This window comes from Pelobates fuscus, chromosome 1 (genome assembly GCF_036172605.1).
Source record: "Pelobates fuscus isolate aPelFus1 chromosome 1, aPelFus1.pri, whole genome shotgun sequence".
Taxonomy (NCBI): Eukaryota; Metazoa; Chordata; class Amphibia; order Anura; family Pelobatidae; genus Pelobates; species Pelobates fuscus.
In genome coordinates, this window is record NC_086317.1 from 322,862,824 (window position 1) to 322,885,845 (window position 23,022).

At 45.1% G+C, this 23,022-nt stretch overlaps 1 protein-coding gene across 1 annotated transcript in view; it reads right to left on the minus strand.

Moving 5' to 3' along the window:
- Window positions 1–3,042: 3,042 nt before the first annotated feature.
- The window catches only part of F7 (coagulation factor VII), a 62,123-nt gene continuing 42,143 nt past the window's right edge, over window positions 3,043–23,022 (minus strand). Inside the window, exons 7-8 of the mRNA XM_063444666.1 lie at window positions 6,903–7,023; window positions 3,043–3,792 (exon numbers count right to left, since the gene is read on the minus strand). Of these exons, the coding sequence (XP_063300736.1) occupies window positions 3,218–3,792; window positions 6,903–7,023 (696 nt within the window). The 3' untranslated portion in view covers window positions 3,043–3,217. The remainder of the gene's footprint in view (window positions 3,793–6,902; window positions 7,024–23,022) is intronic.

Genomic DNA, 23,022 nt, shown 5'->3' on the forward strand with positions numbered 1-23,022 from the left:
CTGTCGCAGGTTCCTTCGCTTTCGCTGGAAGGGCGTTCCATGCCAATTTACATGCCTCCCCTTCGGCCTCAGCTCGGCCCCTTGGTGTTTCACCAAGCTCCTAAAACCGGTAGTCGCCAGATTCAGATCGGAGGGTGTCCGATGCATAATATACCTCGACGACTTGCTGATCTTTTGCGAGGATCCCTCCAGGCTCAGATATCAGACTCACTCTGCGATATCCTTGTTGGAGCATCTGGGGTTCGTGGTCAATCTGAAGAAATAAGCGTTGGAGCCTTCCCAGACGGTGGAATTCTTGGGTTTCGAAGTCGATGCGAAGGAGTGTGTTCTTCGGCTGCCCTTGGCAAAGTTAGCTACCATTCGAAAGGAGATACGACGGATCTTGCGTCAGGACCGGATCCCCCTCCGGACGTTGGCTCACGTAGTGGGTCTCCTCTCGGCCTCGATACAGGCGATTTACCCGGGCCCACTCCATTACAGGGCCATGCAACGGCTGAAGGCTCATTTTCTGCGCAGGAGACCCTCCTACGACCAGATGATATCCCTGTCCCCGGACGTGAAGACCGAGCTGCGCTGGTGGCTCCTGCATATGTCCGCCTGAAACGGCAAGGCGATATTCGGACCTACTCCGGACTTTGTGCTGGAGTCGGATGCGAGTCTGTGGGGCTGGGGTGCCACATGCGCGACGGGTTCCACGGGAGGGCCGTGGTCGGACAGGGAATCGGACCTCCACATCAATTGCTTAGAATTGATTGCGGGGTCGTTTGCGATTCGGAGCCTGGCAAACCACCTGTCGGACTGCTGCGTCCTCCTTCGGATGGACAATATCTCGGCGGTGCAGTACATCAACCGCTTGGGGGGCGCTCGATCACGAGCTTTGTCGGAGGTGACGAAGGAGATTTACAGCTTCTGCTTCCAGCGCAACATCACCCTACAGGCGGAGTATCTCCCGGGGGAGTCGAACCTGACGGCGGACTGGTTCTCCAGACATTGGCGGGATGCCAGCGACTGGAAACTCCTGCGATCCGTCTTCCTCGAGATCCAGAGGGGCCCGTTCGTTTTGGATCTATTCGCCTCCAGGACGAATCACCAGACCCAGAGGTACTTCAGTTGGCTCCCGGATCCGGCGTGCACCGCAGTGGACGCTTTTCTCCAGGAATGGCCTTCGCAGGGAGCGTATGCGTTTCCTCCGTTCGCTATGATTCCCAGGGTGTTACTACAAGTTCGACGTCAACGTGTGTCCTTGGTGTTGCTGACCCCGCTGTGGCAGAGTCAGGCCTGGTTTCCGGAGCTCCTGGATCTCTCCTGTCAGGACCCTCTCCTGTTACCGTCTTCTCGACTGCTCCTCTCGGACCCCCGGGGCAACCCTCACCCACTGGTGGGAGAAGGCCACCTACTCTTGGTGGCTTGGACTCTTTCAGGGGTGCCTGGAATGTCGAGGAGTTATCGCAATCGGCTAGAGACCTTCTCTGGGATTCCTGGGCTCCCGGGACGAGGAAGTGTTATCTTTCGGCATGGGGTTCCTGGTGTCGCTGGTGTTTGGAACGGGATACCGATCCCTTTACAGGTCCTGTATCTAGCGTATTGAATTTTTTGTCCCATCTCTTTGAACTGGGTCGGTCATACCGCTCGGTTAACGTGGCTAGGTCAGCTATCTCGGCGGCACATGTCCCGCTTCGAGGTTTTCCCATCAGCCAGGATCCGCTAGTCTGCAGACTCCTGCGTGGAATGAGATTAGCGCGCCCTCCGGCGCCCAAGTATTCTTCCCTCTGGGACGTACGTTCAGTTTTGACGTTCCTTCAAGATTGGCCTGATAACCAGGACCTCTCTTTCCGCCAGCTTTCGGCAAAATTTGCCCTTTTGTTGTGTCTGGTCTCGTTCAGGCGTGTTTCGGATGTCAGGGCCTTCGATGTCAACGCCTTCTCGTTTTCTCCGGAGGGGGTCTCCTTCAAGGTGGTTAGACGTACCAAGTCGGATTCGACGGTTGTATCATACCCTTACTTCAAGGACTCGCCTAAGCTTTGTGTGGCGAGGGCACTGGCTCGTTATGTTGCGGTTACCGCTCCTTTGCGCTCTTCTCATTCTGGGCAGTTGTTGATTTCGTATGTCAGGCCCCATAAACCGGTCTCGTCCCCTACTCTGGCTCGTTGGATCAGATGGCTTTTGACTCTGGCGGGCGTGAATGCGACCTTCGGAGCGCATTCGGTTAGGGGCGCCGCAGCTTCCGGAGCTTTTTTGGCGGGTGCTGCCCTTCAGGACATTTTGCGTTCGGCGGACTGGTCACGGGAAGAGACGTTTCGCCAATTCTACTTTAGACCGTCGGACCATGCTTCTTTTGCTTTGCTGTCGGAGCGTTAAAACAGCAAATATGAAGCCTCCTGTCATGCTATAAAATTGTAGATTATACTAGCTTTAGTGTAACTATAATCTTAATTTTATTAATGACAGGACCCACCCAGTTTGGTTTCACCCCCCCCTGTTTTGGATGGATTGCATTGATTGTATTTCTGTTGATTTGTCTGATTATCTGGGCTAGGTTTGGTAGTCTGGGGTGATGTTGTGGGAAGTGCATGTTATATTGTTTTGACGGTCGTTAGTGATGGATTTCATGTCTTTATTCTATCAGTACTGGATCGTGGGATTTATGTTTTATCAGTACATTTCGTTCACTAATCAGTGTTTTCGACTCTGTTTATTTCGTTTCAGTTTAATGGTTCGACTTCAGTTCATAGAATCGGCTGTTTGGCAGGATGAAGATCAAGTTCATCCATTATCCGAAGTTTTTCCAGATGGCATTCATTGTTATGTTAAAAAATGTTTTCTTTATTTAGTTATTGTTATTGTTGTGTTACTTTGTCGCAGCGTGAAAGAGGAAATGGTGGCTTAGGAGGAGCCTTATATAGATACCTTATGTTTTTGTCTTTGGTGTTTATCTCTCTGTTGATGTGCTGCTGTGGAGTTCTAGTAAAGAGAGACTTAAGCAAATATTCGCCTCCTGTCATTAATAAAATTAAGATTATAGTTACACTAAAGCTAGTATAATCTACAATTGTCATTAAAAACATTGCTGACAACTCACAAATTCTTCAGTAGCAACAGGCAAGAATATAAAATATCTTAGTATTTGCTTACGTATGATCATAACATCTCTTGGTGTTTCTGTCTCTCTGAAAATTATATTAAAGATGCTTCTAAAAATATAAGGCTGTTGGCATACCTATAAAGTAATGTTTATTTCAGATGAATTCTTATTCATATGATCCTTTAACCAGTCAATATACATTGATAGTCTTGTATAAACACCATATTTCTCTGGCTGAGCACATCCCAATCCCCAGCTGACTATACCAGTTAGGAAATAGGTATCCTTATAATGAGAAGCATGTGGCCCTCCGCTATCACCTTTACATGCATCCTTTGTACCATTTTTAAATCCTGCACAAAACATATTCTGTGTAATATTCACTTTGGTCTGCTGAATGCAATCCTGTGATAACACTCTGGGCATCAGCACACGGCGCAGAAAATCAGGTGTGGCACCACCCTCTAAAAGCCGACCCCAGCCACTCACTGTTGAATATCTAACTCTAAGGAGCTCATTAGCAGACAACACTTTATCAGGTAAACATAAAGGAACCACATAGTCCGTATAGTTCACTGGTAGATCCAGCTTGAGCAGTGCAATATCGTTGTCATAATTTAAACTTCTTCCAACATATTTTGCGTGCACTATGATTTCAGAAACATTGCGTTCTTGCTCTGTTCCTTCTATCTCGCTCAGTTGATGTTCACCTAGGGAATAAAAGAATACACCATTGATTACTATGTAAACCAAGATATCTTTCCTAGACGATAAAATATAAGATGCTGAGGTAGATTTATCAAGGCAAAAATAGGTGTTATTCTGGAAGAAATATCTCAATAAGGACTAATCATCATGGCACCCAATGGAATAGTCTTCTTGGCAGAGTTCTTGACTCAACAATATGAAAATATGATTCCTTGTATAAGTTATAGACCTATCCAGATATATGTGTAAATACAATGTGCTTGGGTTGTTTGTTATATTAGGAGGGTTATTCACTAAAGTGAGACTTAAAGGGACACTCCAGGCACCCAGACCACTTGGGCTCATTGGAGTGGTCTGGGTGCCAACTCCCACTACCCTTAACCCTGCAAGTGTAATTATTGCAGTTTTTTTTAAACTGCAATAATTACCTTGCAGGGTTAAGTCCTCCCCTAGTGGCTGTCTATTAGACAGCCACTAGAGGACACTTCCTGCTTCATAGCACAGGTTTTCTGTGCTAGAGCGTCGCTGGACGTCCTCACGCTGTGTGAGGACCTCCAGCGTCGCTCTATTCCCCATAGGGAAGCATTGAAATTCATTTTCAATGCTTTCCTATGGGGTGCGCTAATGCGCATGCGCGGCATTGCCGCGCATGCGCATTAGGTCTCCTCGGCCGGCGGGCGAGATCAGTCTCGCCCACCGGCCGACGTAACCAGAAGGAGGAGCGGCGGGGGAGGAGGAAGCAGCGACGTGGGACCTGTCGCTGCCCCTGGTAAGTGACTGAAGGGGTTTTCACCCCTTCAGTAACCGGGGATTGGGGGGTGGGAGGGAGAGGGACCCTCCAGTGCCAGGAAACGGATCGTTTTCCTGGCACTGGAGTTTCCTTTTAAAATTGAATTTCAAATTGAACAGTAAAAAAGAGGAACTGGAAAAATATTGTAATTCAGCTATGTGTCCAGTTCTGTTACTTTGACCTGAAATTAAGGGTATTTCCTTAATTGGGTTTTGTGGGGATTTGGAAAAAGAAATTCTACTTTGAGGACTTGGAAACCTAAAAGCTGTTTTTCTCGCTTGGCCTATTTTCCTTGCTGGTGCTGTAATGAGTAATTCCAAGAGTATTTTTTTTATGTATATGAAAGTGTTTCGAATAGAGGTATTACTCCATACTACATTTATAATATTAGCTTAATGCATTTTAATGCTTCAAATGTTCTGTGGTTTATTCACCTTTTATTGACCCAATAAAACTGTGTCAGTGGGATGTTATATCACAATTTCAATACACATTAAGAGATAGAAGTGTACAATAGAAACTGTAGGGAAACTCTTACTGATGTTCATTTGACCTAATTTCTTCCTGAGTCCTGACAAAACTAGCTAACTGTAATGCTTAATACCGTCTGTTAAACCTGCACTATCATGCTGAACTTAACTTTCCCATATTGGTTCCTATTTTCTTCCTCTCTCAGAATCTGTTCTTCTTTTCTATCTATCTGATCTAGTTTTCTTTAAAACACAAGATAAAGTGACTACTTTGTTTTATGTATTTTTCCTACGCTTGACCTTCTTTGACCAAAGGAGGAGCTTAAGTCTGCTCCATTTCCTGTGGTCCAAAACATTTTCCCACAAAACTGACCCTTCCTCCGTGTTCTCGCCTTGCTTCAATCGCCATTCGAACGTCCTGTCATATAGACAGGTTGCTGGTAAAATCACAGCATTTCATCCTAACAGAATGAGTACAGTTTGTCCATTCACGTTAAGACGAAATTCGTGCATTTTGTTTGGTTAGAAATTGTATTACAATGAATGAAATTCCGATACAGTCAGTGCCACAGCTGTATCTTGTAGCTGCTTAGTAGACCCCCCCCCCCCCCAGTTCCTATGGTATTACTTAGTATTAGTAAATAAGGGAGTTTAACATATCTCGTTTGCCCCTAATCGCTATGGCGTGAGTAGTAGCATGTTTACAGACTGCTCTCTGTTGTAAAAAATAAATAAAAATAAACCCCACCTCCTTATCCAATAGTGTTCTCCCGAGCCTCCACCCATGCACCAAGAGTGGGGGATATTAAACTAAATGGAGGATATTTGGGCCCCCTCCAGCCCCCACCCATGAGCAGCAGATGGAAGTCCTAAGTGACAAAGGGAGGGACGTACTGCCTGCCCCCCTGATCCCCACCCATGAGTGGCAGTTGGGGGCTCTAAGTGAAAGTACAATGGGGGGACCCACTGCCTCCTCCTTGGCCCCCACCCATGAGCATTGGGTGGGGCCCTAAGTAACAAAGGGGGGAGACCTACTGTCTCCCACACCCCCAGCTTCCACCCAGGAACCACAGGTGGGAGCCCTTAAATGACAAAGGAGACAGGGGATCTACTGTTCCCCGGGCACCCATCCATGAGCAGCAGATGGAGGCACTAAGTGACAATGGGGAGGGACCTAGGTCCCCCGTTTAGTTGAATAGCTCTTACTCACTAGGCTAGGTCCCCCTTTATTTAATTTGGAGGTGTCTTAGCATAGTAGTGGCATTGGGGAGATTTTTTTGGGGGGGAGATTTTTTTTTAATGACAGGGGCTTGGGAAGTGGCGGGGAGTAACGCTCCCTGCCACTTCTATTTTCACATATTACAAGAATGGAGCTGCGAGACGGTAGCTCCCTCTCTCGTAATAAGCTAAACGAACAAATTAATAAATACCAAAATTCGGTTTTCATTCATTTGTTTGAAATTTCTACTCATTCATTCGTCTTCTGACAAATGAACGTAAAGCCCAAATTCCCATCTGAATTTTGGACTATAGCGAATGTCCAAGTGATGAAATGGGCATGCACAGGAATTTTACAGCGCTGTCTAGTGTGGGCAGATGACTTGTTCTGCAGGGCCTTCATCTGCCCACACAAAGATGGCGGTGCCGAGGACCTAGGTCAGGCATTAAATAAAAATGTTTAAAAAGGTAATATGGGGGCCTAGGGGTATTTGGGGGTGACTAGGGGACAATAACATGTAGTGGAGTCAGGAGGGGGTTTAAAAAAATGTATGTGGCCATGATAGTGCCGCATTTAGTTCATATATTCATGGGGTGTCTTTTTTATTTTACTATGTAATATTTCACTACTTACCAAGAACCACAGTTAGCTGCTTTCTATTTGCTGTCCTTACACAGTGAGCTGCAGTGATTATCCAAATTGGTGCAACCAAAGATCCGCCACAAATGAATTTTTTGTCTTGAAAAAGTGCTGCCTATAAATATTTATAAGATTACAATTAACTTTCTTTTCAAATTAAACATATCTTACAAAATAGACCACTTCAGAATACAGAGAAGACCTTTAGGCATACATTAAAGTGTAGACATATTTCTTATCATTTTGAAAAGTACGATTTCACTATTTTTTTTTTCTCTCCCAATTACTACTCAAGTATGGGTGCAAATATACAAACAGAACTTGAATGTGAGCTTTAAAACATTATCTAAATAAAAAAATAATCTAAAATGCTCTATTGTGAAGTAAAAGGAGTGCCCCAATGTTTAGTTCTCAGCCGCCTCCTAAAGTCATTTGCAAATGTCTTACCAGTCTGCAATGCTTCAATTGTGCATGTAGACACCACCATAGACTGTACTAAGAAACCAAGGCTATCACAAGCATTAGGCTATTACAAGATCAATATTTAGATGTTAAAATATAGAGTGAGGTTGCTCTAGAAAGCTGGAATTTAAATGGCTATGGTGTTCCAACAGTAAGGTGCATTTTGGGAAAAGTAAACAGACTGTAAAAGTTGGAGCACAAACAGAAAAAATAAATACACAAAATATAATGAAACAAAGGTTTAAAAAGGTTAATAAATGGAAATATGGGCTGCTTGCCTTCAAATAAACACACATATTATATATAGGTACCGTATATACTCAAGTATAAGTCGACCCGAATATAAGTCGAGACCCCTAATTTTACCCCAAAAAACTGGGAAAACTTATTGACTCGAGTATAATTGTATGAATGCAGTGTGTGTATGTATGAATGCAGTGTGTGTGTGTGTGTATGAATGCAGTGTGTGTGTGTGTGTATGAATACAGTGTGTATGTGTATGAATGCAGTGTGTGTGATCCAGTGTGTGTTTGTGTATGTGATGCAGAGCCTTGGTGGGGGGTGGGCATTTTTTAATTATTATTTTTTTTTAATTATTATTATTTTAATATTATTTTTTTGTTATATTATTTTTATTTATTTTTTATTTATTTTTTAATATTATTAATATTTTATTATTATTAAAATTTGTATTTATTTTTATTCATCCCCCCCTCCCTGCTTGTTAGCTGGTCAGGGAGGGGGGCTCTCATTCCATGATGGTCCAGTGGATGGGCTGTGTAGGAGGGGGGCTGGCAGGAAGCTGTTACTTACCTTTACAGCAGCTCCTGTCAGCTCACTTCTCTCTCCTCCGGTCCGGTCAGCTCCCCTGTCAGCTCCCACTGTAAGTCTCGCGGGCGCGTGGAGCGTTGCCACGGTAACCCGTGGCAACACTCTGACCCTGCGGCTCTCGCAAGACTTGCAGTGGAGGAGAAGGGAGCTGACAGGAGCTGCTGTAAAGGTAAGTAACAGCTTCCTGCCAGCCCCCAACAGGACCGCCGGGCTTGTAATGAGCCCGGCGGTCCTTGTCTGTATTATGTGTTATGGGCTAGTTTGTATCCTGGTTTCGGGAGTCTAGTAGCGAACCCCCCTATTCCCACCCCTTAGGTCTTAGTTCTTCCCGTTTGCCCATTGTCAGGGTCCTGAGTAAGCTCGTCCTCAATGTGTATCCGCTCCCCCCTGGGTCCCCATCCCGCCACCACCAATGGGCGGGGGGGGGGGCTAGGCTTGTGATCGGTGGTGCTGCGTCCGGCGAGTCCAGGTGCCCCATCCCCCGTCTCCCGCCCCCCCACCCCCCCACCCAGTTAACTGATGTGTTCCGAGAGCAATAGACATACCATAGTCTCAACTGCTCTGCATGTTTTTCCTGTCTCCCCAGAAGACTAGCTCTTGTGGATTCGGCCCTGTGTATGTCTTCAACCCTGAGTTTCCATTGCCCGATTGTCGCAGGGTCGGTGTTTTCCACAGTATCGGTATCAGTGCCTTAGCTGCGTTAAGCAGGTGTCTGAGGATTGATCTTTTGTATGCTGAGAGCGTGTCTTTCGTGTGGTGTAGTAGGGCCAGGTCCGCTGTCAGGATTGTGGGTTCACCCGTTATATTTTGTATTTCTGCTTCAATTTCCTTCCAATATGGTTGGATCTTGTTGCAGTCCCACCAGATAAGGCTGGTGAAATAACTCAGTGGGCTAATGCATCAGCAGAATCTGTTCTAACCCTTGCGTCGCAGGTTCAAATCCCAGTCCGAGGTAGATAGAATGAGTACGATTAAATTGGGTGATAGTAACATGTGGTCCTGGATAGTAACATCCCCAGGACGTACTTGGAAACCAGAGTAATCTGAATGTACCTTTCCTGGTTAAATACTTTGTTATTATTATATGTTTGAGAGTGTCGATTCCATTTTCACATGTCCAGGGTTGATCTGATGCAGTAGAGACGGCGTGCGGTACCACTGAGATAACAACTTATAATTTATTTCTTGGTAGTTCGTGCTCGATGAGCTTTTATGTTGTAGCAGCAATATTTGTTCCCATTGTCCCTCCGTGTATGCGTTATCCAGGAGGTCTTCCCATTGCCTCTTGAACAGGTCCTTCTTTTCCCTCTCGCCCGTTGCTAGTTGTTGGTATACGGTCGAGACAGTGCTATCCGCCTCGGGTGTCTGGAAACAGAGTGGTTGTAAAAACTTGAGAAACTTGAGTTGGGCATAGTGAAATTGGTGCATGAGGGTAGTCGTCCTTCCGTCTGATATTTCCCGTAGGGTCTTCAGTCCGGTTCCAGTTAGTAACGTATGTAGTGGGATGTAGCCATCTTGGGCGTCCAGTGTCCACGCTGACGGCGGTAGACCGTCTCCTATGTTCGAGTTGTGGGTGATGGGGATCAGCGGGCTGGGAGAGGGGGATATGTAGGGTGCCTTCCTCAGTCTGGTCCAAGATTTGAGTGTTTGTGTGATGGGGGAGTCTTTCCCCCTGCGGGGTCAAGGCCTCGTTCCCGCCGTGCCAGATATATTGGTGTAGTTAATTATTTTCTAGGTCTTTGCACAGTGTGGTCCATCGTTTATGAGGTGTGGCGATATGAAGTTCTCTAATGCACTGTAGAATCGTTGCTTGGTAGTATTTGTTCAGGTCCGGTAGGGCAAGTCCCCCCCATGTTTTGGGAAGGCACAGTTTTTCGTGTGCTATCCTGGCTCTATCCCCCTTCCATTTGTATTTAAGGACCCCTGTCCGGAGCATTTGGAAGAAAATTTGTGGGATTATGCGTGGGAGTGTGTGGAACACGTAGAGTATCCTAGGGAGGATATTCATCTTTACAACTGCGATACGTCCCTACCATGAGATGTGGTTGTAGTTCCATCTTTTGAGGTCCTCCAGGACGGTGGTCAGGAGGGGTGTGTAGTTACGCGCGTAAAGATCTTTCGCATTGGGGGTAACTTGTAGCCCCAGGTATTTCATGCTCTCTGTGCACCAGTGAAACGGGAATTGTCGTCGCAGCCACTCGCATATTTTATCCAGGAGTGGTTCCAAGGTGAGCGCAAATAGAAGCGGCGAGAGTGGGCAGCCTTGCCTGGTTCCATTCTTTATGTTGAAGCTATCTGTTGCGATCCACTGCAGCATCTGGTCTCCGATGCCTGTTCTCCGCAGTGTTTCCATCATAAATTGCCAATCTACTCTATCAAATGCTTTTTCTGCGTCCGTGGATAGCAGAAGTAGCTTTTTCTTGAGGTGTTTCGCTGCCTGTTAGATCACAAAGAGCCTGAGGGTGCTGTCTCTGGCCTCCCTCGCGGCATGTATGTCTGTAGTCGGAATGACAGTATCTTCGAGAAAAGTTTGACATCTGTGTTGATAAGGGATATCGGGCGGTAGTTCCCCACCTGTTCTGTGTTTTTGCCCGGCTTCGGGATCACCGTGATCGCTGCTAGGGATTCCTTGTGAAAGGATGCTCCGTCTCGTAGGCTATTTAGTGCGTTAACCAGTTTCGGTACCAGTTCATCGCCGAATTTCTTGTAGTATTCTACCGGGAAACCGTCTGGGCCTGGTGCTTTACCATTCTTAGCTACTTTTAGGGCTAGTTTGACCTCCTCTTCTGTCACCGGCGCCCCCAGTGTTTCTGCTTCTTCCGGGGTGAGGGCGTCAGGGTTGAAGTCCTGCAGGTAATTCACCGTGTCCGTTTGTTTTCACGCGGCATCAGGGACCCTGTTTGAGTCGTCTATGTTGTAGAGGTTTGTGTAGAAGTACATGAATTCCTCTGCGATTTATTCAGGGAATTGCAACAATCTGCCTCGTCTGGTTCGCAGGGCGTGCACCTGGGCCCTGTTTTGCGGACCCCGTAGCATTTGGGCAAGCAGTTTCCCACCCTTGTTGGCATGCCTGTAGAAGAATGCTTTTGAGCGTTGCAGTCGTCTAGCATATCTGCGTTCTATGATGTCCGTTAGCTGTCTTCTTTTCGCGAGGAGGTCTTTATATGTCTGGTCACGTTGGGACCTTTTATGCCTCTGTTCCAGGTCTGCTATCTGTTGGGTGAGGTCTCTTAGTTGTTGTCCTGCGTCTTTTTTCTTCTGTGTTGCTATCCGTATTAGGTGTCCCCTCAGGACGCTCTGGTGCGCTTCCCAGATGGTCATGCCTGATCGTTCTTCCGTCGTATTCTCCTCGAAGTATTGACGGATATGCTCAGCTACTTGCGTTCTCATTGGTTCGTCTAGGAGCAGGGCATCGTTAAGTCTCCATGCCATCTTGGTCGGGCGGTATAGGGGTGATTCTAGTTCCACTTTCACCGCACTGTGATCCGACCAGGGCGTAGGTTGGATGTCAGCCTTCCTGAGGTAGGTGAGTCCCTCCTGCTGTATGCAGATGTAATCAATTCTGGAGTAGCGGTGGTGTAGTGTGGAGTAGTATGTAAAGTCTCGTTCCACCGGGTGGAGCGCCCGCCACGTGTCTATGAGCCGAAGGTCCCTGAGGGTCTTCAGGAGGTTCTTAATAGTCGAGCTTGGTATACTACTCCGTCCCATTGACGTGTCCGTCAGGGGGGTCAGTGGGACAGTCTCCTCCCAGTATCAGGACTCCTTCTACGAATTTGGACAGTTTCATCAGAGTTCTGCGAATAAAGCTGGCTTGTCCCGAGTTCGGGGCGTAGATGTTTGCAAATGTGTATGTTTTCCCAGCCATTTCCCCTTTCACAAAGAGGAATCTACCGTCAGCCGTCAGCGTCCACTAGTTGGTCGGAAGCCACAAATTGGAGGTTAGCTGCGATCAGGATGGCAGTACCCGCTTTCTTCAGAGAGGGGTGATTGCTGTAGAAGTTCTGCGGGTAATATCGTTTATTAAGTAGGGAGTTTGCGTCTGTCATTAGATGGGTTTCCTGTAAGAGTGCAATTGAGACGTGCTGTCTCTTGAGATCTCTCAGAAGATGAGATCTCTTTTCTGGGGCATTGAGTCCCCTGCAGTTTTGTGTGTTTTGGCATTGATTTTAATTACTTTTGTGTTCTGTGTTCTTGTATTTTCATTGCCACCAGGGTACCAGACAATCATGTTTGGGGATTCCCCCGCCTTTTAAATTTTTTTTGTAATCTAGGTTTTCCTTAACTTTTCCTTCTATCTTTGGAGTCTCCTTTCTCCCTGGGGGTTTTGTTCTCCTGCACCTATATTCTTAGACTTTCCGGTTGCCTTCCCGTGTCTGTGCAGGTCTTACCTGCCGTTTTCTGGGGACCTTGGCCAGTTTTTTGGCTATTTTCTTGGCACCATTCGGCTTAATTCAACCTTTTTTTGGGGTCCTAATTGGTCTACTTGGCCTGTGATCGCCAGCATTCGAGTATGAATTCATCCCACTCAGCTGCATTCAGTTCACGAACGCTATATGTTCGTGAGCCGAATTCGCCCCTTTTGGCAACAAATTTGCCACGTTCGGGGCTTTCCCACATGTATCGCGAGAATGGCATGACGTTTCTATCTCAACGCTCCGTTCTCCTGTCTTCTGCCTAATGTTCCACTTCTGCTGGTCTGGGCCCTTGTGAGCTCCCCTCTTTTCTCCTTTCTCTTGGTGGCTAGCTTGGGTGTTTAACCTTCTCTCTAGCTTGTTGGCATTTTCATTACAGGTTATTTTGCCCTCTGTGTCAGTTTTTGTCAGGATCGGGACAGGGATCCAACACGCAAAGTACAAACAGGACAGGGTACGTATACCGGACCTTAGAATGGCCGGACTAACGTACGGAGAGTAAAGAGAATGGTCAGAAACAAGCCGAGGTCGAGGGAACGAGAGGACAGGTGAGCGAGGAACAAGCCGGGTCAAGGATACCAGAGGGAAACAGAGTAAGTCAAACTAGCCGGGTCGGAACCAAAGGAATAACAGAAATCGCCAGAGCACTGTGTGACTAGACAGGCTAGAACCACGACAGGGCAATGAGTGAATGGGAGAAACAGGTTTAAATACCCTGGTTACAGTGAGTATACCCGCCTCCGTCGAGTCCTGAGTGGCTTCCAGTCACTTGAGTGACAGATCGGTCCGGACTGACGTCATGACGTCGGGCAGCGTGCGTGACGTCATAAAATGAGACGGATCCCTCGCGGCCGGCGTGAGAGTGTCTAGGAGAGCCGCGAGGGATGGAGGAAGCCGACCTGCTGGAGGAGTAAACTACTAAGTCTCTACCTCTTTCGGAGGTAGAGGCTTCAGGTACCCTGACAGTACCCCCCCTCTCAGATACGCCCACCGGGCGGAAGGAACCGGGACGAGACAGAAAGCGTGAGTGAAACGCCCTGCGAAGGCGAGGAGCATGAACATCCTCTTGTGGTACCCAACTTCTCTCCTCAGGACCATATCCCTTCCAGTCGACCAAATATTGTACTCTCCCCCGAGAGATACGAGAATCAATGATGGAGTTAACCTCATACTCCTCCTGACCCTCCACCTGAACAGAGCGAGGAGGGGCGATCGTGGAGGAGAATCTGTTACAAACTAGGGGTTTCAACAATGAAACGTGAAAGGAATTAGGGATGCGTAAGGCAGCTGGGAGAGCTAGACGATACGCCACTGGGTTAATTCGAGTCAAGATCCTGTAAGGGCCAATATATCGAGGAGCGAATTTCATGGAAGGAACTTTAAGCCGAATATTCCTAGTGCTTAACCATACTCTATCGCCTGGAACGAAAATCGGAGCCGCCCTTCTACGTTTATCAGCGTGTTTTTTAACCAGCATAGAATTGTGTAGAAGAATTTGTCGAGTCTGATCCCACAACTTCCTCAAATTGGCAACATGTACATCAACCGACGGTACACCTTGGGAAGGAGAAACCGAGGGAAGAATAAATGGATGAAAGCCATAGTTCATGAAGAAGGGGCTTGAATGAGTAGAGTCACAAACGAGATTGTTGTGCGCAAACTCCGCCCAAGGAATCAAACCGACCCAATCGTCCTGGTGTTCGGAAACAAAACAACGTAGATATTGCTCAATCTTTTGGTTAGTACGTTCAGCAGCTCCGTTAGACTGGGGATGATAGGCAGAAGAGAAATTTAATTTAATACCTAGTTGAGAACAAAAGGATCTCCAAAAACGGGAAACAAATTGGGACCCTCTGTCAGATACGATTTGGGAAGGTATCCCATGTAAGCGAAAAATCTCCCTCGCGAATATCTCTGCCAACTCTTGGGAGGATGGAAGTTTAGGCAAGGGAACGAAGTGGGCCATCTTGGTGAATCTGTCAACCACGGTGAGGATAACAGTCTGTTTTTTAGAGATAGGTAGATCGACAATAAAGTCCATGGCCAAACAAGACCATGGTTTCTCTGGTACCTCTAAGGGATGCAGGAATCCACTTGGGAGCGTATGAGGTTGTTTGGTCTTAGTACACACTTCACACGCAGCGATGAAATCTTTAGTATCTTTACGTAAAGCAGGCCACCAGAAGTCTTTAGAAATCAAAGCATACGTCTTGCGGATACCAGGATGTCCCGCCATCTTGCTGTTATGGAAACATTGCAACAGCTCCAGTTGAAGAGTAGGAGGAACGAAATGTCGACCCTCAGGAGTCTGTTTAGGTGCTAGATGTTGCAGCTTAATGATCTCGGCCAGTAACGGGGAATGAATCCTGAGATTCGTATTAGCAACAATCTTGCATTTAGGAACTATAGAAGAAAGAATCGGTTCAGATACAGTGAAAGGTTCATATTGTCGAGACAAAGCATCGGCCTTAGAGTTCTTAGAGCCAGGTCTGTAAGTAAGTACATAATTGAAATGAGTCAGGAATAAGGACCAACGAGCTTGCCTAGAGGACAAACGCTTAGCCTCCCCAATATAGGACAAGTTCTTGTGGTCCGTCAAAATAGTAACCGGATGTAAGGTGCCCTCCAATAGATGTCTCCACTCTTTCAAGGCTTTAATGACTGCTAACAATTCCCTGTCTCCGATGTCATACCTGCTCTCAGGCCCAGAAAGTTTCTTGGAAAAAAAACCACAAGGATGTAACGGTTTATCCACCCCCAACCTTTGTGAGAGAACGGCACCTACTCCTGTCTCAGAGGCATCGACCTCAAGTAGGAACGGCAAGGATGTATCAGGATGGACTAATATTGGAGCAGAAGCAAAAAGTTCTTTGAGATTTTTGAAAGCAACGAGAGCTTCAGTAGACCAAGTCTTAGAATCAGCCCCTTGTTTGGTCATATTGGTAATAGGTGCAATAATAGAAGAGTAACCCTTAATGAAGCGCCTATAATAATTGGAGAACCCAATAAACCTCTGGATAGCCTTGAGTCCCTTAGGCAATGGCCAATCTAGAATAGACTGGAGTTTGTCAGGATCCATCTTAAAGCCTTCCCCAGAAATCACGTATCCAAGAAAATCTATCTGGGTCTGGTCAAAGCTGCATTTCTCCAATTTGCAGTATAAGCCGTGTTGTAGAAGTTTGTGTAATACCTTTCTGACTTGTCTATGGTGGGTCTCAATCTCTCTAGAGTGTATGAGAATGTCATCCAGGTATACAATAACACAATCCTGTTGAAATTCCCTAAGAACTTCGTTAATTAGATCCTGGAATACTGCCGGTGCGTTACAAAGGCCAAAAGGCATGACCGTGTACTCATAATGCCCATAGCGGGTATTAAACGCCGTCTTCCACTCGTGACCTTGTTGAATTCTCACCAAGTTATATGCCCCTCTGAGGTCCAACTTGGTGAAAATCTTAGAACCTTTTAGCCGATCAAAGAGCTCGGTAATCAAGGGGATCGGATAGGCATTCCTAATGGTTATTTTATTCAAACCTCGGTAATCAATACATGGTCTGAGTGAGCCATCCTTCTTTTTAACAAAAAAAAATCCAGCCCCGGCGGGAGAAGAGGATCTCCTAATGAATCCCTTGTCTAAATTCTCCTGAATATATTCCTCTAAAACAGAATTCTCTTTAATGGATAGAGGATATACATTACCCCTGGGGGGCATGGTGCCGGGCAAAAGATTAATTTTACAATCAAAGGTCCTGTGTGGGGGTAGTGTATCAGCGTTCTTCTTATCGAACACTGCTTTCAAGTCTATGTACAGAGGAGGTATCTGTCTCCCTGTAGACTGGGTAGAACTATCTGGTGTGTTAATCATAGCCAATGGAGACACCCTGCGTAAACACCTCTCCTGACAACCCTGGCCCCATGAGATTATCTCCCCTAATTCCCAATCGATAATAGGGTTATGTCTCTTTAACCATGGGTAGCCCAGGACTATGGGAACAGAAGGAGATGAAATGAGCATAAGTGATAAGTTCTCCTCGTGTAAGATACCAATAGTTAAGTTAATGGGTATAGTCTCACGAGAGATAACAGGCTCAAGTAAAGGTCTACCATCTATGGCCTCAACGGCCAAGGGTGTATCCCTTAACTGGGATGGGATAGTGTGTTTAGTAGCAAAGACTTGGTCGATAAAATTCTCAGCAGCTCCGGAATCTATCAAGGCCATGGTCTTTAGCATTCCCTTCTCCCACGTTAAAGAAATTGGTAGCAGAAGCCTGTGATCTTTATAATTATGCGTAGAGGACAAAATAGAAACACCCAAGGCCTGTCCTCTAGAGAAACTTAGGTGCGGGGGTTTCCCGAGCGAGTAGGACAATTCAGACGCAAATGACCTCTGGCTCCACAATACATACATAAACCCTCCCTTCTCCTGTACTGCCTCTCCTCTTCAGAGAGGCCAGTATTGCCTATCTGCATAGGTTCAGGATACAGTGAGGTATTGGAATCAGGACTTTGAAATGTAGGGGCTAATTTAAAGGCAGGTCTGAAGTTCCTCTCTCTAGTATTCTGTCTCTCTCTTAAACGCTCATCAATACGAGAAATGAACGAAATTAAGTCCTCTAAATTCTCAGGAAGCTCCCTAGTAGCAACCTCATCAAGGATAATATCTGATAGCCCGTTCAAAAATACATCTATATAAGCCTGCTCATTCCACTTGACTTCTGCCGCCAGAGACCTGAACTCTAGTGCATAATCCACAAGTGTTCGGTTCTCCTGTCTCAGGCGCAACAGTAATCTGGCTGCATTAACCTTCCTACCAGGAGGGTCAAAAGTTCTTATAAATGCAGCTACAAAGGCATTATAATTATATACCAATGGGTTATCATTCTCCCATAGTGGGTTGGCCAATCTCAGAGCTTTCTCAATGAGTAGGGTGATAATAAATCCAACTTTCGCCCTATCTGTGGGATAGGAGCGAGGTTGTAGTTCGAAGTGGATACTAATCTGGTTCAAAAAACCACGACACTTCTCCGGTGAACCACCATAACGTACAGGTGGGGTAATACGGGAAGAGGCACCTACAGTGGCTACCTCTAGACCAGAACTTACAGGAGAGATGGAAGTAGTACGGATCTCCTCAGGTGGGTTATTGGCACGAGATAATAGCGCCTGTAGTGCTAGTGCCATCTGGTCCATTCTGTGTTACATGGCGTCAAACCTGGAATCAGAGGGACCAACCTGACTGTTTGTACCTGCAGGATCCATTGGCCCTGTCGTAATGTCAGGATCGGGACAGGGATCCAACACGCAAAGTACAAACAGGACAGGGTACGTATACCGGACCTTAGAATGGCCGGACTAACGTACGGAGAGTAAAGAGAATGGTCAGAAACAAGCCGAGGTCGAGGGAACGAGAGTACAGGTGAGCGAGGAACAAGCCGGGTCAAGGATACCAGAGGGAAACAGAGTAAATCAAACTAGCCGGGTCGGAACCAAAGGAATAACTGAAATCGCCAGAGCACTGTGTGACTAGACAGGCTAGAACCACGACAGGGCAATGAGTGAATGGGAGAAACAGGTTTAAATACCCTGGTTACAGTGAGTATACCCGCCTCCGACGAGTCCTGAGTGGCTTCCAGTCACTTGAGTGACAGATCGGTCCGGACTGACGTCATGACGTCGGGCAGCGTGCGTGACGTCATAAAATGAGATGGATCCCTCGCGGCCGGCGTGAGAGTGTCTAGGAGAGCCGCGAGGGATGGAGGAAGCCGACCTGCTGGAGGAGTAAACTACTAAGTCTCTACCTCTTTCGGAGGTAGAGGCTTCAGGTACCCTGACAGTTTTCTCCTTGTGTTACCGTACTACTGTTGGACCTTAAGTACCCTTATATATTATTATTAGTAGTAGTAGTATTATTATTTATAATTAACAGACAAGTATTTGTAACCAGACGAGTTGAACACACAGGACAGAGGGATTGAGTGCCCTGCTCAATGAGCTTACATGCTAGAGGGAGTGGGGTAATGTGACACAAACGGTAAGGGTAGGGTAGAAAATTAGGCTGCTAGCATAGTGTTCATTGAGGGCTTAGTGTTTTGTTTTGATGACAGTTTCAGGAGAGGAACCAGGGTGCGGGGGGAGGGGGGGGGGGAAGCGGTTTCCTAAAGAAGTACTTTTTCAAAAATGTTTTTGAAGCAGTGGAGATTGGGTGAGACTCACAGAGAGGGGGAGGGTGTTCCATATATCCACTGTGGGCCTGTTTCATGCATCATGCCCATGCCTAAGGTGTCTGCGTGCCCCCCTTACCCTGATAAGGTTGATGAACCTCACTGCCTGGAGAATGCCTCTTCAGCATTGGGTTCCCTGCCCCTAGCTGTTGTATTTGAACTCAGGAAGCAGGTAGAAATTGAAGTTACCAAACTAGGTATAAAAGAATAACAATACATTTATCGAAATAAAAGCAATAAAACTCAGTGCTAAAGTCTTCATGTGCTTCAAGCCTCAGACGCGTTCATCATGCATTGTGGCTTTCTCAATCGGTACCTGCTCCCTCAACTGCTTATCCTTTTAAACAGTCAGTTCGATACCTGATTGGTTTGGGCACTCGCGATCCAGCCAATCACAAACACTCAACTTATTCTACTCATTATGATTCTTCAATGGAAGTGACGCGACCACAACCGGCGTCACTTCTGTGTGCGATTGCATCACCTCTGTTTGCTCTCAACCTCTATATTCTTTGAGGGAACAATGTGGGTTTAATGAGTATAGGTCCAAAGACTGGACGTGACGTGTTGGCCAAAAACGACAAGTCACTTCCTAGAAATTTCAGTTTTCATTGTATTCATAATGTCCATGGAAACCAATAGTCAGTGTATCTAAGGAAAGAAAAGCTAAGGGCTTGTTCAAATATGCCCCAAGGTTTGAAGCGATATCAGATTACTTATGTATGTTATCTTGTAAAATTTAGGTGTATAACCACAGTCAATATATGCAGCATGGAAACAATAAAAATGCCAAAAAGAATCTCTCATCATTTTGTATTCCAATAAATTCTAAACCACTTGTATCTTTTTTGTGTTTGATTTTCCATTTCTTACATTCCTGATGTGTTCCTGTATCCGCATGTTTAATGCATGTGTGGTTCATCCTACATATAATAGTCCACATGGACATTTTATTAGGTAAATCACCCTTCTGGAGCAACAGGTAATTACTTTTTTTTATATGAAAGGTATTATCCTTTTGAGTAAAATTCGTAACGAGGTGTTTCTGACTACAAATATTTTTGAAAAGCTCCACAGTTTTCACAGCCATAGAATCCTTTGGGTTCTCTAAAAAAACAGTATTTGTTCTTTGGTGTTCAAATTATTATGTAACAGACTATTTTTAAGTTGGGTACCCCATTGTAAATGAGGAAAGGGTTCTATGACTGTCAGCAGGCAACAACTTTTTGCCTCTGACAAAGGTGAACACTTCAATGCATCGAAACGCGCGTCAGGTTATCTCCAATCTCACTTTGACTCTATGGGCACGGTGTTGGATTGCTTTATCTTGGCACCTTATACATGTTTGGCTGTATCCAAACATTTTTTTTTATAAATTCGTTATTTTTGGTAGTGCAGATGAGAACACACAGCTTGTCATGCCCCAAAAGCATTAAACAAGAGAGTCAAGGTACATATTTTACATGTCATGAGGAAGTGAGTTTGACATGCACTAAAAATTTTTAAGAAGGTAAAATAACAGGTTTATAAAAGGAGACATGCTAGGTTAGGTAATAAACGCAAGGAGCATAACAGAATACCACGTTGTGTTAGTTATAAACAGGCTAGACTCGCTAGAATAGTGGTAGTCATTTCGGTTGTTAATCAATAGTGTATCACCCAGGCATTAAACGTGTATGAGAAGTTAGGAACTGATGTGTCAGTAAAGAGTAGGGTGTCATGTTGTGGAGGTTGACAATATATGTAAGCGGGTTGGGTAGGAGGCCTACATGTTTGTCATTACAGATGGTATGGTAATCCTGCTCGGTTCAGGTGAACAGACAGGCTATAGCATTGAGATTTTTTAATATAGAACGTGAGGAGAGCAGGCTATTAGACGTCATTGAAGTATAGGTTAGGTTAACACTGAGCAGTTATAGGTTTGAAGGTAGCCCGCGAGGACCTCGGTAAAGACAGGAGTAGGTTAGTGCGCGTGGGCCAGTGCAATTCGTGTATCGTAATTACTGTCGGGTTCATACTCCGTGTGTACTTATAGTGAGCTAGGAAGGACCCAAGTAGATCTGTGTATGTGGGAATTCGTGGCTAGTGTGGGGTGTCTGAGTGTACAGCTTGGCTTCGGTTAGTGTGACTCGTGGGTGGTAAGAGGTATGGGGGCAGTAAATAACTTCATCTTCCCAACCTGACATAAACAGGTTAGCATAGCTGGGGGCGAACCTGGTCCCCATAGCTGTACCCTGTTTTTGTAAATAAAATTTGGAATTAAACATAAAATAATTATTCTCTAAAATCCATTTAATACTGTCTATAATAAAATGGATATGTTCATTTGTCAATGTCCCTGATGTTAGTAAACATTTACGTATTGTAAAATGTAGTAGGATGCAAATGTGGTAAAAATAGGACCCTTAAAGGTATCAATAAATTCAAAAGCAAACATTCCAATTATGAATTTAATGTGAAAGATTTTATTACGTGTTTTAGTAAGAATATTATCTACCTACTAATTTGTCCATGTGGACTTCAGTATGTAGGAAGAACGATTCGTCCGCTACATAAAAGGATCTATGCACATGTTTAAAATATACGAAAAGGTTTTGAATTACATAGTGTTTCCGCTCACTTTAAAAAATATCATAATAAAGATCCGAGTGGATTAACTTTTGTAGGGATACAAGAGGTCAAAAAATCCTGGCAAGGTGGAGACCATATACAACATATAGGTAGAGAAGAGATGAAATGGGTGCACAAGCTGGGAACTCTAGAACCAAAGGGTCTCAATATTGAATTTGACCTTTTTAACTTCATGTAAATAAATATATGAATTTTTTATGCAATTTTAATATATCACTATTATGCTCTAATTGTTATGTTTTATCTTTATTTTACTAAGTAGGATGTGGGTGTCTCATATTGCTGACATTATAGATGGTAAGAGGATGTTTAGTATAATTATCTATATATGTAAGTAATTAATTTTTTTGTAACAATGTATTTGATAATTTTTGGTATATGATGTAGGTCTTACTGTAAATATATTTATTTTATACTGTTTATAGTATAGTGACATTGGTAACGTATATTGTTTTTCCTCCATTTGAGTTATATGTTTAGGTGATATACCCTTGTATAATGATCGAATTGAGAACTGATTTATTCATTAGTAGGCTCGTAAATTATGCCCAATGAACTGAGACTTTGAACAAAACACGCCCAGAGAGGCAGTCATAAAAACGATAGGACAGCAGGATCCGGTACGTGATTTGAGGAAGCCGATTTGGCGAAACGCGTCATCACGCACGACGTCACCACGTGATCGCTCCGTAACCCGGAAGTGTTTGCCTGCGGTAGTTCAGTCTGGAAACCGGCCAGTTTCAGCTGTATCTGTGGCGACCGTTTTGATTTTGGGGATATCTCCTACACGGGCAAAAAGAGCTATATCACTCTGAGTGACTTTTATATGTATTTTTACAAATAAAGTATTCCTGAAAGGATCCAGTTGCTGTACTGATTCAAACAAGGTCTCTGAGTCCTGAGGACTGATGCCAGCACAGTTAGAGCAGACTTACACTGCTCTACCATTGTGAGTGTTATTTTTTCTTATTTAACCTTACATATTTATTGCATACTACCCTATGGTTTTTTTCCTTGTGTTTGCTTTGTATATCACCCCGAAGGGTAATCAGCGCCATTGCTGCATCCTACAGTTATTATCTGTAAGTGTGTATCTCCTCCTTTGGATTTATATTTTCACATGTTAGATATTGCACATGCACTTTAAAATATTGGTATATTATATATAATGGAATTTTAGGTTTTACACATATTAAGTGTTTTAAAAGGTACAGCACACTTTATTCTTTTTGGATTGTATATTCAAAAATCACCCAGATCGGACCAGGGGTTCAGGATTTAGGTGGAAGTGAGAATTTTGACCGACCGCACACGAGGTGGTAGCCGAACGCGCTTCCATGAGTTTTGGCCTTGCGGTCGATCTTTGTTCGGGAGGTAAAACACATACAAATCTATGCCATCCAAAGCTGAGCCAGCATTCATATTAATCCCCTCGTTCGGGACATTCATTTTATCGAACGGGGAGCCAGTTGGGTATTCCGTTAGTGAGTTATGGAGCCCTGGAGGTTTCAGCGGTGTTCAGGTAATCGAGTGTCCGATTTGAGTTCCAGACACTCG